Source organism: Sapajus apella, unplaced genomic scaffold, assembly GCF_009761245.1.
Source record: "Sapajus apella isolate SASKATOON/1434 unplaced genomic scaffold, GSC_monkey_1.0 scaffold52, whole genome shotgun sequence".
Taxonomy (NCBI): Eukaryota; Metazoa; Chordata; class Mammalia; order Primates; family Cebidae; genus Sapajus; species Sapajus apella.
Genome location: NW_022436992.1, coordinates 10,013,791 through 10,029,695, shown reverse-complemented (window position 1 = coordinate 10,029,695; position 15,905 = coordinate 10,013,791). Strand labels below are relative to the sequence as shown.

The 15,905-nt window shown below is 36.5% G+C and overlaps 1 protein-coding gene across 2 annotated transcripts in view; it reads right to left on the bottom strand.

Annotated features, from left to right (window-relative positions):
- Positions 1–14,079, bottom strand: part of DNAH6 (dynein axonemal heavy chain 6) — a 297,682-nt gene extending 283,603 nt beyond the window's left edge. The window contains exons 1-4 of one of the 2 annotated variants that reach the window (XM_032243483.1): positions 12,879–14,079; positions 11,414–11,646; positions 8,185–8,358; positions 4,415–4,656 (exon numbers count right to left, since the gene is read on the bottom strand). In XM_032243483.1, the coding sequence (XP_032099374.1) occupies positions 4,415–4,656; positions 8,185–8,358; positions 11,414–11,638 (641 nt within the window). In that variant the 5' untranslated portion in view covers positions 11,639–11,646; positions 12,879–14,079. Of the gene's footprint in view, positions 1–4,414; positions 4,657–8,184; positions 8,359–11,413; positions 11,647–12,878 lie in introns of those variants that run through there. The other variant, XM_032243484.1, reaches the window with a different exon arrangement.
- Between the last annotated feature and the right edge of the window lie 1,826 nt (positions 14,080–15,905).

Sequence of the window (15,905 nt, the reverse complement as noted above, 5' to 3'; positions counted from 1 at the left end):
GTCAAACATTTAGCATCTGGAACCACTGACTGGGCATTTGATACTCACTCAGAGTATCAATTTTATGTAAATTTTGTGAGCATCTCATCACAAATTTTAAAATAATAAAATATAAGCCATAATTTTAAAAAATTAATAACAAGATTCTCTTTAGTCAGTTGAATGATGAGTAGTGTGAGCCACAGATGAGAGCTCACACCCAGCTAGCTCTTTGTCCCCATTGTATTTTTTTTTTAATTAAAAGATCTTAAATAACAACTTAAATTCTTTGGAAATGAGAACATATAACTAGAGCTTCTATCACATAGTTCTGGGCCTCTAAACAATCTATAGAGCCAAAATTTCTTGATCATTTCACTGGAGTCTGTTTTTAGCACTGAATCAGATGGTAAGTCAACGAGTACATGATGCTATAAAGCTGCAAGGCTGAGTGTGTCAATTTAGAAAATGGAAGTAAACAAATTCTTATTAGCTCTTTGGTCACATTTGGATTGAAAAGTATCTTCTCAGGTTATTGAGTTTAAATATGATTTTTGGATAGATATGCCCACTAATACATGATCAATTATTTTCTTCCAATTAGTAAAACCATACAATGCTGGAAAGAGCCCAGTCTGTCTTAAGGTACCCTTGCCATATACGCTAGAGTTCAGTCAGCCTAAAATTCCAATATTGTATTTTTAATCTTCAAAATATTTTGGCAACAAAGTGATAGGTTGTCTACTCAAAATATTAAACATATCTCTAAGATATAACCCTTGAGCAAGTCCCCTAAAATCATAGAAATGGTCTTTACTAGTATTATTAGTTTCACAAAATGTTTTAAATCTTACTCTTCATTTCCTGCATATTTCATGATCTAAATAAAATCTTTTACTTGCTATTTCAATGTATGACCATGGAAAAGTGCACAGGTAGTGCACATAAAATCTTTGATTTTATGAGATTCACAATTTTCACTCTCTGTCAATGCTAAGTCAAAAATGAGAGGTTTACTGTTGTACGTGAATATTCTCTCCGAGCAGGGCAAATCCCTTCTTGCTGCACACACAGCTAAGCGCTCAGACATTACTGATTCCTACATGCCTTTTGCAGTCTAAATCCATGCTCACAACTAACCGAAAACACTCTTCTACAGCACAGGTTTGTAGTGATAATTGGAAAAAAATTGTCGAGAAGATTTTTCTCAAATGTTTCATTGCACATTTGGGGTAAAAGCAAAATACCTGTAAGCACACTTTATACTGATATGCATAGAGTCAGTTAATAAGGGAATTTTGCAAATAACTTATAACTTACTCTATTTTCTCTCTAAGCATATCTTGCCATAGGTGATTAAGCAATAGCATGACATATCATTTTTAAAAGATTTTTGCTACAAGAAATGCAATTTTAAATGGCTTCCATAGTTTAAATCTCAATTTCTCCTTTATTCAGTTCTATACTGAGAAGCAGTATTTTGCATTTTGTTCACATTTTTTTTCTGGAAAAATTCAACAGGCTTATCAGAGAGATAGATTATTGCTCTAGATTGAAAAATTATAAAAAATGCTTCCACAGCTTCACCACATTTGTTGGATAGTGAAGACATTCTTCAACAGCAAACTCAGTCTTATAGTTATTTTATCACGTCACTTTTAAAAGGAGTTTGGTATAGCATGACCTCAGCTTGTTGACACAGTATATACTATGATTAACTTCTAGTTTAGCTGCTGCTAACTCCACAGCATCCAAATCATCGTCTTTACTCATAAGGTTATGACATTTGGAGTTAAAGTTAGGGAGGAAAGTTTAACATCAAACCCTAAAATGCAATAATAATAACAAACCATGATTGCAAAATATCTTTCTAATTGAGACCTTACATATTACTATTAAGCATCACTTCTGAGAATACAAAAAAGTATAAAATATCAACTCAATTTCCCTAGTAGAAGTGCTCATTAATCTAGGAAAAAAAACTCCTGAACTGAACAAAAGCACAGTTTTCAGTCTCCTCTTCAATACTTTATCTTGTGCTGGTAAAAAGATGAGAATCAGTTCTACATGGAGCAAAATTTGGCTCTTCTCACAGTGGAAAACGAACATCACAAATAGCACTCCTTAATATCTGGGTTATTAGATGATTATTTTTTTCCTGAAGAAAAAACTATGAAACATTTTTCACGTATGAATCAAGAAGTATGTTTTAAAATCACCAAATAACCCACTTTCCATAAGTTTCCACTTAAGAGCTACAACTTCTTCACCAAAGACGTATAAAAACCAGAAAAGGGAGTAGGTAGTGGTAGGAATGATAATACTATTAAGGGGTTTTGTTTTTTTTTTCATCAAAGGGTTTTAAATTACATTATATGTTGTCTGCCATCTTAAAAAAAATGAATTGTCTCAGGTTGGAAAGAGCCTCTTTTATACTCCAATTCTTCATCTACCATCTCTTCTCCTTTTAACATCCCTAAATTTATGTATCTGAACTCAAACATGTATTTTTCCCTGATGATTCTGCTCCATTCAATCTTCTGTGTCTCAGTTGTAAAAGGAAAATAAATCTTGGGCCCCCAAAATCACTAAACTAAAGGTAAAAGTCAAGCTGGGAATTCCTTAGGGCAAACCTACATCCCATTCTATTCAAAGTCACCCCTGTGCTGAGATACATGCATATCTCATTGCCTCATTTGGAGAGGCTAATCAGAAACTCAAAGGAATGTCTCTTATCTACTTATGACCTGGAAGCCCCTTACTTGCTTTGAGTTTTTCCGTCTTGGGCTTCAGTTGTTCCATCTTTCCAGTCTGAACCAATGTACATCTTACGCATATTAACTGATGTCTCATGTCTCCCTAAAATGTATAAAGCCAAGCTGTGCTCCTACCACCTTGGGCACATGTCATTAGGATCTCCTGAGGCTGTGCGCATCCTCAACCTTGGCAAAATAAACTTTCTAAATTAACTGAGAACTGTCTCAGATTTTGGGGTTCACAGTCAACCACAACTCTACCCCTCTTGCTCAGACAACTGGATCATTAAACTCATCCTGTACTCCTTTCTGGTTATCTACCCTACATAATGTTTGTAAAAACATCCTGTTGGCTTCACCTTTAAATTATTTTCAGAAGCAAACATATTTCTTACGACTGATCATCACCCCCTGGTCCCTTTCTTACCTGAATAATTACAGCCTTCAGTTTGTCTTCCTGTTTCAACCCCTGTTCCCTCAAAGCCTATTCTTCACACAGCAGCCATAATGCTTCCTTAAAAAATGTAAATCATATCATGACACTTTTCTGCCCCAAATCCTTCCATGGTTCTCCACTGGCCCTGTGACGATATATCCTTTATCTCTTGTTCGCGCTACTGTAGTCACACCAGCCTCCTCTTTGTCCCTTGAGCATGCCAGGTCTGCTTCCACTTCAGGACGTTTGTATTCATTTCCTGCTGCCTGGAATGCTCATAACTGCACTACCACATAACTCATTCCTTCTCTTTCAAGTCCTCAAATGCCAGCTTCTCAATGAGGCCCACCCAAATCACCCCAGTTAATTCACGGCTTCTTCCTCAGCACTCCCAATCCTCTTTACCTCTATTTATTTTCTCCAATATTTATCACATTTTAGTATTCTACATAATTTACTCAAGTATGATTTATTATTGTCATCCTCTGCTAAAATGTCAGTTCCACGAGTGCAACCATTTTGATATGGATGGTTTATTAATGTGTCTCAAGCAAGTAAAACAGTTCCTACTACAGAGATCATGCTCAACAAATTTTGCTGAATGATTGCACTTTCATAAGCATTTCTGTTCTTCCTACAAGTTATTGTTCACTCCTGTGAAGCTCTTTAAGATTTACAACAAATCCATCATTTTAAATTTTGATTAAAACTTTTTACTTTAAAGCAACTTGCAGCCTCATAATTATGTGACTTCAAATTGTAATAACCACAAATGTGTGGCAACAACACAGAGGAAGTGTGTGTATTTTATTCATCTATATGAATATCATAAGTTATCAAGATCATTTTATTAAAAAATCCTTACTTCTACTCTATAAAGATGAAATAACATGAAAAACAAATCATGCATCACCTACTTTTTATATATTGCCATCCTCTTTTCTCAGTAATCATAAAGTATCAAAAATATGTTTTTAATACTAATTAAAAATATATGGCATAACATTACATAAATATATGAGAAGCTCAATAGTACAGATAAGATAGTTAATGTTTCTAAACGGATAAAGGGAAGATAAATGAAAAAAATACATAATTGTTGTGATTAGGATTAATTTATCATTCTATGATAACCAAAATTGTATTTGATTTTTATCATTAATATCCAATCATTATAAATAATGTGTGCAATCTTATTTGTAATTTTTATGTTAAAGAAATTGTGTCATAAAAAAGAACTCACTTTAGATTATATGTATCATATTCAATGGATGATCTTGACACTGCAGGGATCATATAAAGAAATCCAAGATCTTCATTTTCACGTATTATTTTAATGATTTGCAAGGGATCACGAATGTTGGCTTTAATAACTTCTTCTCGGTCGTGGAAAGTGTACTTAGGGTAAGCTGAAGATCTAGTCCCGAAGAGACCTCTTCTTCCAATACTGGTACGTGACAGTTTAGGAGGAGAGGGCTGATAAATATAAACAAAGCCAATTAAAAAAAAAATGAGTCTTTGTACACACTCAAGAGTGACAAAATATGTCCCTCAAGGACTAATTGCCATATTGCATGAGATGTCTAGGCCTCAAAGGCAAGCATTTTGGCACTGAAAATTTTCAAACTATTAGGGAGCGATATTCCTCCTCATTACTGCCTCTCCAGATACCCATCCTTTTCCCACAAAGCAGTCCCAGTGTCAGCTCCTATTGCCTTCTCCTCTCCTTCAACTCAATGTTTATTACATCAAAATATTACCTGATCTTTGACATTCTTGGGAGCACTCCACCCTCCTTGCTTGGTTGCTCTGCATCTATCTTCTCTGGGGCCTCTCCTCTCAACCTGCCCATCCGTTCCAACAACCTTGATGCCCTTCAGTGAGTGAAGTCTTGGACAGCTGTTATCATAACTCATAATAACTTTACTTCTTTGTGAAGATGAGGGGTGGTTATATTGAGTTTTGGGAATAATTATACAATGGCCTTAAGGAAGCACTGATTTTATTAACTAATATTGCCTTTTCCTTATACCAGTGCTTCTCAAACTTTAAATGCGCAGTGAATTACCTGGGGTTCTTATTAAAATGCAGATTTTTATTCAGTACAGCTAGAGTGGAGCCTGAGGTTCTGCCTTTCTAACCTGCCCTCAGGGATATGGATCCTGCTGACCATGGACTACACTTGGAGCAGCAAGGCTGAGTACCACCCTGCCATGTCCACACACCCCAGCTTGCACTACTCGCTGGGCTTCACAGTCTGTGCTCTCACCCCAACCCCCAGAAAACTTGGGTGGCATCATCCACATCTGTTGCTCTCATGGAGGAGGTTAATCATTGTGTTTGAAGAAATTTGACACTAACTCCAAAGGTCACCACCTTGCGTCTCTGACAATGTAGGAGTAACTGGCTTTAAGATAAGAGTCACCATAGTGGACCTGCTTTGTTGAATAACTACTGTAAATATATGCGTGAGTATTTTATTTCCTATTAACATAGCTGGTAGAGGCTGCCATTTCTGCAGGGATTTTTTGCTACAAGCTCTGTGGAACAACTTCTCCAGAAAACCTGTACTCATAGGGAACATTACACCCCATCTCTGATTAAATATACTCTATTGAATAGCAGTTGGAGAGAAGCCTAACAAGTTCAGAGCTGAAGGAAACACATCTTTGAACTTAAAAGGCAAATAAAATGTGTCTTTGAATTCTTGGCCAGGGATGGCAGCAATGGCACTGTTCTCTTCTGTGAATGAATAGGCCAAACCTGAACCAGAGGAAATGCACATAACCTTACTTCAATGTTGCAACAAGGGCTAATCCACTTTAGTATTTTTATGAGACTAAAGTATTACTGTTTTAATAGAAAATGCATTTATTTTATTTGTTCTAGTCTTTAAAAAGTCTTACTGCATTCTAAGTGGAAGACGTCTTCCATAACAGGGTTACATATTTTCCTCTCAGCACTAATTTCTCATTATGTAACTCAGTGGGAAAATGTGATTCACATCCTTAGCATTAACATAGGTTCAGATTTGGGGGTGGGAATTAAAGAAAGCATTTATTCATAAAATGTACAATGTCTGTAGTATTCCTCTCTGATGGATGCCCAGTACAATTTGAAAGTCAATTTCTATCTTAATTAACAGAAGCCTCCAACTTCCTTCCTTTCTGCCTTCCTTTACCTCCCAGAAATCCTCCTTGTTGCATTTCTATTTGAAACTCACACTGATAAATCAATATCTGAAAAAGTTACCTTTTTTCCAGAATAAATATCTTCTTTACTTTATGTAAAAATCCCCTTTTCCATATTTCTCTTTAATTCCTCCTTACTGAATTCTTCACTGAGTGACAGCTACAACCAAAGATCATAGCTCACAACCTAACATTCCTTTTCAGTCCCACTTTCATCCAGATGTCTGTACAATTTCCTTCCTTTTCTTTAAATTCAAATTCTTGAAGCCCTCTTTACAGCAAATAAATTAATTTACAGGCAATCAAATCTTTCCTGGCTCAGATCTTTTCTGGAGAAAGAGCTCCCTTTGTCTCCACTTCATTGACACCATAGTAAGTGAGGTTTTGTAATTTCCATATAATTCTTCATATGATTTCCTTCTTTCAGGATGATCTCACCCAAACCCAAAGTAAGCTCCTGTCCATCTGTCTTCTCCTCAAGCTCCCACCTCTCCCACCTTATCTATCCCATTAACTTTACACACATTCTTCTCAACTTAGTGTAACTCCTAAGGGTAGCTTTTATTCACTGACTGGTCCCCGCAATGGCCAGGTGTAACAGTCCTTTTTATTTAGTTTTTCATTATTTTGTACCTCAAACAACCAAGGAGAGCTCTATACTCCACTGTGCTGAGTGTTCACTTGTCCACCTACATACCTCTAGACTCTGAAGTCCTTGAGGATAGACCTTGTCCTCGATTGTGCACATCTAGCACTTCTAACCCAATGCTTGGAGCCAAAACAGCAATTAAATGTGTTACTGTCAAAGGATCCTCTCAACCAAAAGCTCAGAGAAATCTTGGCTCTATTGGTATCTTTACTGTAGGTATGCCCTTCATATTCTCTCTCCTTACTGTTTTTTTCTTTAATTATCTATAGATACTCATTTAAAGGCAAGCTCTGGTGATTTCTTCCCCAAGCTACCATTTCTTTCCCTCCTTCCTTCTTTCCTTCCTTCCTTCCTTCCTTCCCTCCCTCCTCTCTCTCTCTCCTTCCTTCCTTCTCCTTCTTTCTCTCTTTCTCTCTTTCTTTCTTTCTTTCTTTCTTCTTTCTTTCTTTTCTCTCTCTCTCTCTCTCTCTCTTTCCTTCCTTCCTTCCTTCCTTCTTTTTCTTTCTTTCTTTCCCCCCCCTTTTTTTTTTTTTTTTTTTTGAGATGGAGTTTCATTATGCCGTCCAGGCTGGAGTGCAATGAAGCAATCTTGGCTCACTGCAACCTCCACCTCCTGGGTTCAGGTGATTCTCCTGCCTCAGCCTCCCAAGTATCTGGGATTACAGGCATATGCCACCATGTCCAGCTAATTTTTGTATTTTTAGTAGAGATGCAGTTTCACCATGTTGGTCAGGCTGGTCTTGAACTCCTGACCTCAGGTGATCCACCCGTCCCCACTCTGCAACTCTCACCAGCTATACAAGTTGTCTTTCTAGCTGGCTTAGTCTCCATTTTATTACCCTTCACCAGGGTCTTCAAAGATTACCATTTTGGTAAAAATGATGAAAATTTCAAAAAGGTTATAACATTCAAAATACTACGATATCTTCTTTATCATGCAAAAGAAGGTCAGAAGGCACTGTACAGATGCTGAAAGTCTCCTTTATGATTTTCCTCCACTGTAAGAGTTTTCCTTAAATAGGAAGAATTAAAAAATGTCATATTCCCCAAACTCATTATGCAACTTTATAGAAAATGACTTTGCTACTATTTTTATGAGTTAAAAGCATGTTAGCAATGCTATACAAAACAAAATTAAGTTAAAAGAATCAATTAAGTATTTTAATATTATACCTGTATTTTTTTCATAGCATCTTCCTGCTCAAGAAACTGAGTAGATGATGTAACAGAACTGATTTTTGCTATGCTTACTGGATGTTTAATGAGTCCGGAAGTCATTAACTGAAATCGATTTTGTTCATGTACGTATTTTGGCTGCTTATGATCTTGGTAGACTTTTAGCGCTGGCTTTGGGAAATAGAGAAACATGTTAATCTTTTTAACATTCATATAAACTTGTTTCATTTTTCACTACCTTTGGACTCCTTTTCCTGCTGGAAATTGATCTCCTTGGACTAATTTCCTATGAAAGCCACAGTCCTAATAGTAACTACCACCATTGCCTGTCCCTGGCCTATTGATTAAGTAAGGCTTTTCTACATAGATTCCATTAATTTTATACTTCAAATTATCAATGAATACTTACAAGAATAAATTACAACAGAAAAGGCTCAGAAGTATGAAATCATATACTCCCTAATTGTCCATTACAAACCCCCATCATTTATTAATACTCTACTGTGGGAAGAAGTGCACAATCCTCCCACCAAAATCATTGATCCCCAAAATCATCAATCGCTTCTCATAGTCATAACTTATTGAAGATCTAAAAAAAATAGGTGGCATTATCTTAAGCTATCTAACTGAAAATTATGGCAATAAAAGCCCCAGCTTTTAACATAATGAAGTGAATAATTCATTATAATGGCTTTTAGTTACCAGGCATTATGAGTTTAATCATGATAGCTAGTCTCTCATATACTGGGATAAGAAAAAAAGGCTTGAGATTAAGTAAAGAAAAGCAGTTAACTTTTCAGGTAAATGGCCTTTGGTTTGAGATGAAAATCCCTTTTGAGTGACTCACTGAAGAAAGGTAAAAGCCTAGCTGGTGCTACAGAGATGAGGGAGATCTAAGTTATATAATAGTGCTAAAAAGAAATAGAGATCAGAATCACAAGTTGAGAACAAGAAGAAAAGTTGTCTGTTTACACAGCGTGACTTCACAGAGACCAAACAATGATCTATAAATACGATGTTAAGATAAATGCACATTTGGAAAACCCTTCTCTGAAACCTACTGAAATGAATAAGGAAAACAAATAAGCAAATGTTGAGAGATTTCATTACCACTAGATCTGTCTTAGAAGAGGTCTTGAAAAGAAAAGTACTAAATACAAAAAGAAAAGACTATCGGCTGGTGCCCAGTGGAGTGGAGGCAAGCTCTGCCTAAATTGCAGATGTCTGGCAGTTGATACAGGCTGTTGGCTGGGACTTGTTCAGATAACATCTCCTCAGAGAGACCTTTCTAGTCACCCAATCTGAAGTAGTCTCTTCTTAGTGTCTACCACATTCCGTGTGTTCTTTTATTTTCTTTTTTTAGAGACAGGATCTTGCTCTGTCACCCAGGCTGGAGTGCAGTGGCACAATCTCGGCTCACTGCAATCTCTGTCTCCTGGGTTCAAACAATTATCTGCCTCAGCCTCCTGAGTGGCTGGGATTATAGGCACCCGCCACCATGCCCAGCTGATTTTTATGTATTTAGTAGAGATGAGGTATCACCATCTTGGCCAGGCTGGTAAGTGAAGGCAAATATATCAGAGAGAAACAGATATAAAAAGTTTCATACTAATTCCATGGGAGAAAAATGGGAAGGTGGACTTGGTACCCCACACAACATGTGGTGGCACAGGCACTGAACCCTGGGGAAGAGGAGGGCAGCAGTCAGGGCCACATCCACCGTGCAAATGGAGGTGCAGTGTTAAACCAACAACAATAGCGACTTTGCATTTTGTGTTGATTCCATTTGTATTGGTTTTGTATTTCTTTCTATTTAAGGTGTCAATTTGTTTATTAACAATTAGAATTAATTCCTAGCATAATTTTTTTTTCACATAAAGTAACATTAAATAAAAAATAAAAAATTAGCATGATGGATTAAGAATGCTTTCCTTCAAGAGAAATCAGTACTCAAACTTAAGTTTGAGAAGCAATAAAATAAGGATTAACATCCATAATATATTTTTAAAAACTTAAAAATAGGTAAGATAAAGACAACTTAAAGTGGACAAAGGTTATGAACAGATAATCCACAAAATAAGAAATATATGTGGTGATGAATAAATGAAAATATACCTAACTTCATTAATAAGATGTAAATTATAACAATGTGATGGCATTTTTAACATATCAGTCTAGAAAAAAATTAAAAAAAATGGATAGCACCAGGTTTGGCAAAGATGTAGGTAAACAGGCCCTCTCATACATTGTAGGTGAAAAGGTACATTTTTAGAGGGCAATCGGGTAATGTTTTTTTGAAATTAAAAATGTACATATAACCTAAAGATACCATTTATAGGAATGCACCTTGATATGTACAAAGATGCCATTCAACACAGCATTATCTGAAATAGAAAAATAAAAACAAAATAAACAAAACAAAAAGAAAAAGGAAATTACTTGAACACACAACAATATGAGACAAGTTAATCAGTACTATATTATGGCACCTCTATGCAACAAAGTACAGTGCAGCGGTTAGAAAAGACACCTCTACATGCAAGGATGAGAAACATTTCTATATGATTAAGTGAAATAAGCATCTTGAAGATCAGTATGCATTGTATAATCTTACTTTAAAACTGTCTATGTTTATAAACACAAATATATATGCAAAAATATTTGAATAAACATAAAACAGTCTGAAGGGCACACACTAATGATGGTAGCTACTGTCTAAGGGTGGAGAGGAGAACTTTCACTTTTTAATTTTTTTCCCTTTCACAGCTCCTTTACATGCATTTATAATTATCCGAGGGCATAAGTGGTTTCTAAAAATTAAGTATTTTCAACATGCACACAATTTTTTAAAGACAAAGGCATGTATATTGAAAATAATAAAACTATATGTCTAAATATAACATGTTTATTAGACTTCTCAGTGTTAAATGGTACCCTAATATCTAAAAGAATCTTAAAGCATACATAGTTAAGTATCTGTACTGTACATAATCCCAGAGAGGACTTAGCTGCCCAAAAACTTTGCCACTGAATCCTTAAACAGTACCTAGAACCAAATATTTGTTGAAATATACTTACATATTTACAACTTCATAAAAAGTTCTTATCTTTTAGCTTTCATTCCTTCTTTGTCAATTCAGAGTCTAGAAATGACTTCCATCTTCCAAAGCAATTTTGGAACTTCCTCTGTGGCTATAGAGGCTAAAACAATGGTTTTTGAACTTACCAAAGGCTCTAGTTTTATAGGCTGCTGTCGTTTTCTTGTCTTCTCCTGAGCTTTTGTAATGTGCCTAAATGTTAGGATCCGTGTATCAGATTCATTTTCTGTGGATGTCACATAACTCACTCTTCTTTTGGCTTTTATGTTATTCAGTCTTGGAAGTGCAGAATTTTCTGCATGCTCTTCAGTATTTGTCAGGTCAAATTCACTATCTGTGGCCTGAAAAGTCATCCTTACTCCTGGAATGGATGGGGTGAGAAAAAAAAATGAAAAGTAGATCAAAAAGATTGGGGAAGGAGGCTAGTGGAGAGGGACTTAAGGACTAGGAAGCGTTGAATTTGCTTGCTGTCCTCAAATAAAACCCATCAAAGTTACCCCAGTCTTCCCAAACTGAGGATTTGAACCAAAGGAATAAAAAATTAGAAACTGTGCCTGGGCTTCAAGAACCCCTGTAGCTGGGGTGGAACCCAGGAATTTGCATTTCTTACAATTTCTTGGGTGATGCTGCTGCTGCTGATGATCTGGGGACCACACTGGTCTAGATTTAGAAAGACGAAAGGAAATGCAATTACTATTGAGATCACTGTTTCTCATCTCCTGGGAACTTGTTCAAAATGCAGCTAATTCTAATACACACAGTCTGAAAAATACAGTATAGGTATTCAAGAAAAAACAAAGGGGGGGAAAAAGAATTGAGAGCTAATTTCTGACACAGTGCTTCTGGAGCTTTAACGTGCAGGAGAATAACTTGCAGAGCTTGTTAAAATGAAGGTTCTGATTCATACACTGAGTAGCAAGGTCCTAAAACACTAGAAATATAAGCATTTTGTAATGGTCTTGCACTTTCACCACCACGCACACTTCCACCCCGTTAGATGGGTGGAGATACTTTGAAACACCTTTCAAAATAGTGTTAGCACAAGAGGTCTTGAATCAGGTGTTGGCAGACCTAGGTTTTATATAGATCAGGGCTGGCCAATAGAAATATGAGAGCATTGTATGCAATTTAAATTTTTCAAGTAATGGCATTTTTAAAAGAGAAACAGGTGAAATTAATTTTAAGAATGTGTTTTATTTACCATATCCAAAATGTAATCATTTGAACACACAATATAAAAATTAGAGTGATATTTTATCTTTTGGTACCAACACCTTCAAAATCCAGTGTGTTTTTTATATATGAGCACATTTCAGTTCAGACTAGCCACGTGAGGTCTAATGATTACTGTGTTTAACAGCACAGGTCCAGATTTGACCACTCAAAGTGAGATCTTGGACAAGCCTCTTGATATCGCTACTGCTTCCTTTCCACCCCTCTAAAATGATAGGCAGATAGGAGGCAATCACTGAAATGCGTTTGCAGTGACTTTCTCTGCCTCTTTGAGCCTTTCCTTATGTTCTCTGAAAGCCAGGCTTTGTTTCTGGCCCAGAAATCAGAGCCCAAAGCCGAGGCTCGGTTCCTAGGACTCACCAAGTTAGAATAGAGCAATCGCTGCTGAGGTTCTCCAGAGAGAGCAACGCCCGGTCGGGAGTAGAAAGTCCTCCGTAGCGGTTAATGTTTCCCGTTGCCTAGCGACAACCTGGCCTCTACAGATGCACAGCGCCACTGAGTAACACGTCGCCAGGCAACGCCGCAACCAGTCACAACTTTCGGTTCAGGAGCGTGCCAGGTAATCGAACCAATTAGTGTCTCCGAAACATTTCCTACGTCGTTGATTGGTGGAGATTCCGCACGGGCCGGTTCCGTCTCTGCGCTGGGATTTGAGTACTGTGCAGGAGGTGTAGCCAGTGCAGCCGACGGAGGTGGTTAATTTTGTTTCTTTGCTTATCGACCACTCGCACCCATCTCAGCCTCCTACAGGAATCTCTTTTCTGTTTTCTTTCAAGAAGCCTAAGACTTGACGTGCACTTTAATAGAAATTTATCCGAAAGAGTCGAGAATTTCAGGAGAGGAATGTGAGTTGTGTAGACAGATGAGGTCCCACTCTCCAAGGAAGCAACCACTCTGCATCCCCGTCCTACCCGCTGACCTCCTCGCGAGTGTCCCAAGGCTCAAGAAATGTGGTCTTGTCTTCCCTCAAACTCCACTGTGACTTTCCAACTAATGTTCTTTTCCACTTGGAAGGTGACCTTGGTGTCAGACATAGGATGAGCCCGTATTACTTGGTTCCCGTACCCTTTCTACCAAAGCAGATCCTGGATCTTATTCTGGCATTTAGTCTCACTTAGGTCCCCAAATGACTGTCGCTAATGTTGTATGGAGGGACCCCATTGAAGGCCAGTGCCTGTTGCTTACTCAAGATGCCTTATCTAGTTACTGATCAGGAGAAGAAATCCTTTTACCTGCCTCGATGAATCCTTACACCAGATGGCCGGGCTCCGGTTTTCAACTTTCTCTCCAAAATGACATAATCACCACTGGAACTCATCATTTTCTTTTGCTCTTTTTGGTTGCTCTTTGTTATCTTGATATTTGTTTCTTGCTCTATGTGAAGTTCTTTACATTATGGTGCTCACAACCTGCATCTTCTCAGTCTTAACATATGCAGGTATGTATTTCATATGCTGGTATGATTCTCATAGAAAATCAACAATAGAGCTAAAATGGAGATTACAGGTCACCTAATCCAACTCCCTCATTTGATTAATAAGGGAATTGAAGCCCAGAGTGGGCGAATCCTCAAAGGTCAAAATAATGGTCAGATGAAAGCAGAGCAATAAATAACATGGAAGCTGTGGGTGCTGTGGGTGAAAATGCCCATACAAAGAACATATCGCTCAGGGATTAATGCTGACGAGAAATAGAAGACTAGGCGTTGTTTGAGTCTACATAAAATGCAAAAGCAAACTAAAGTTGTCACATATATCTGAGGCTGCTGGAAGAACTATCTCCTCAGTAACAGTTTGGACTAGAAAAATTTTGGCAGTGATGAAAACCTACAAAAAAACAGTATATTTCTACCTGCAGATCCCAGTGTAAAAATTGCTAAAAATATAATAGTCTCCTCCCAATAATTTACAAGTGTAGACAAAACTCTCTCACCAGTTCTGTTTTTTTTTTCTTTTTAATTAGATTTGGACCTGAAGAAAGACAGTTCTGGGTTTTTAATTTATACTACCTATGTGGTCTGGGGAAAAAATGCAAGCTACTAGAAAATACTCATGAAGAGAAAGGCATCATCAACACTGAGTCCTTACAATTCTCACAAGTTAGTTTCAGCCAAATATAAATTTACAATTAAAAGAAAAACATGCAAGAAAACATGCCACTCCAAACAAGAGTTAGCAGAACAAACAACAAATTTAAAAGGCAAACATATTATATATTAGAACTCTTAGATATAGAATACATAAAAAATATTTATGAAATGTTCAAGGATAATGAAAATATAAAATTTCATAGTAATTATCGGAATAACATTAGCAAAAGTGGTAGGGTAGGGAACTCTAAAAGTCCATCTTTCCACAAAAGTTGTAAGACTTCAGTGACTTTAGAGATTTCAGTAACCACACGTGACAAAGCATACAGTCTTTAAATAATAGTTTAGAAAAGTCAGCAACACACAAATACAACCTACAACAAGCAGAAACAACAAATTCTGAGAAGACAGGAGAATCTGATTTCCAGAGGTGCCATATTACAATATTCAACATATCCAAGTTTCAATCAAAAATATGAGACACGCAAACAAAGAAAGCATACTCCACTTACAGGAAGAAAAAAATTAATTAATGATGAATTAAGATGTTAATTGTAATCATAGGACAACCACTAAGAAAATAACTAAAAAATAAAATAAATAAAAAGTGAACCAAAATGGCACACTTAAAAAAATCTTACCTCATACCAAAGGAGGCAATAATGAGAGAAATGAAAAACAACATGGAAAAACAAATAGAAAATGTCAAAAGTACGCCCTTCCTCATCTTAATTACGTTAAATGGAAATTGATTAAACTTATCAGTTAAAAGGCAGAATGAATTTAAAAAAAGACTCCAAAACATATTGTCTACAAGAGACATACTTTAGATTTAAAAACACAGATAGGTTGAAAATAAAATAATGGAAAAAATATATTTCATGCATACTCTAAGGAAAAGAAAGCTGTAGTGGCTATACTAATATTTTAAAAAATGGACTTTAAGACAGCAATTGTGATTAGAGATAAAGGTCCTGAAAACAATCAATCAATCAAGAAGATACAACAATTATATATATATTCACCTAACAACACAGTCCCAAAATATATGAGGTAAAAACTGACAGAATTATTGAAGGGAAAAATGGACAATTCAACAATAGTTGAAAATTCTATCTTTCAGTAATGATAAAACAACTACTGCTATGGTTTGAATCTGTCCCCTAAAGTATGTACATTGGAAAATTAATCCTCAGTGCAACAGTGTTGAGAAGTGGGACCTAATAAGAGGTAATTAGGTAATAATGGAGACCTAATGCAGAGACTTCATGGGAAGTGGGCTAGTTATTGAGAAGCCT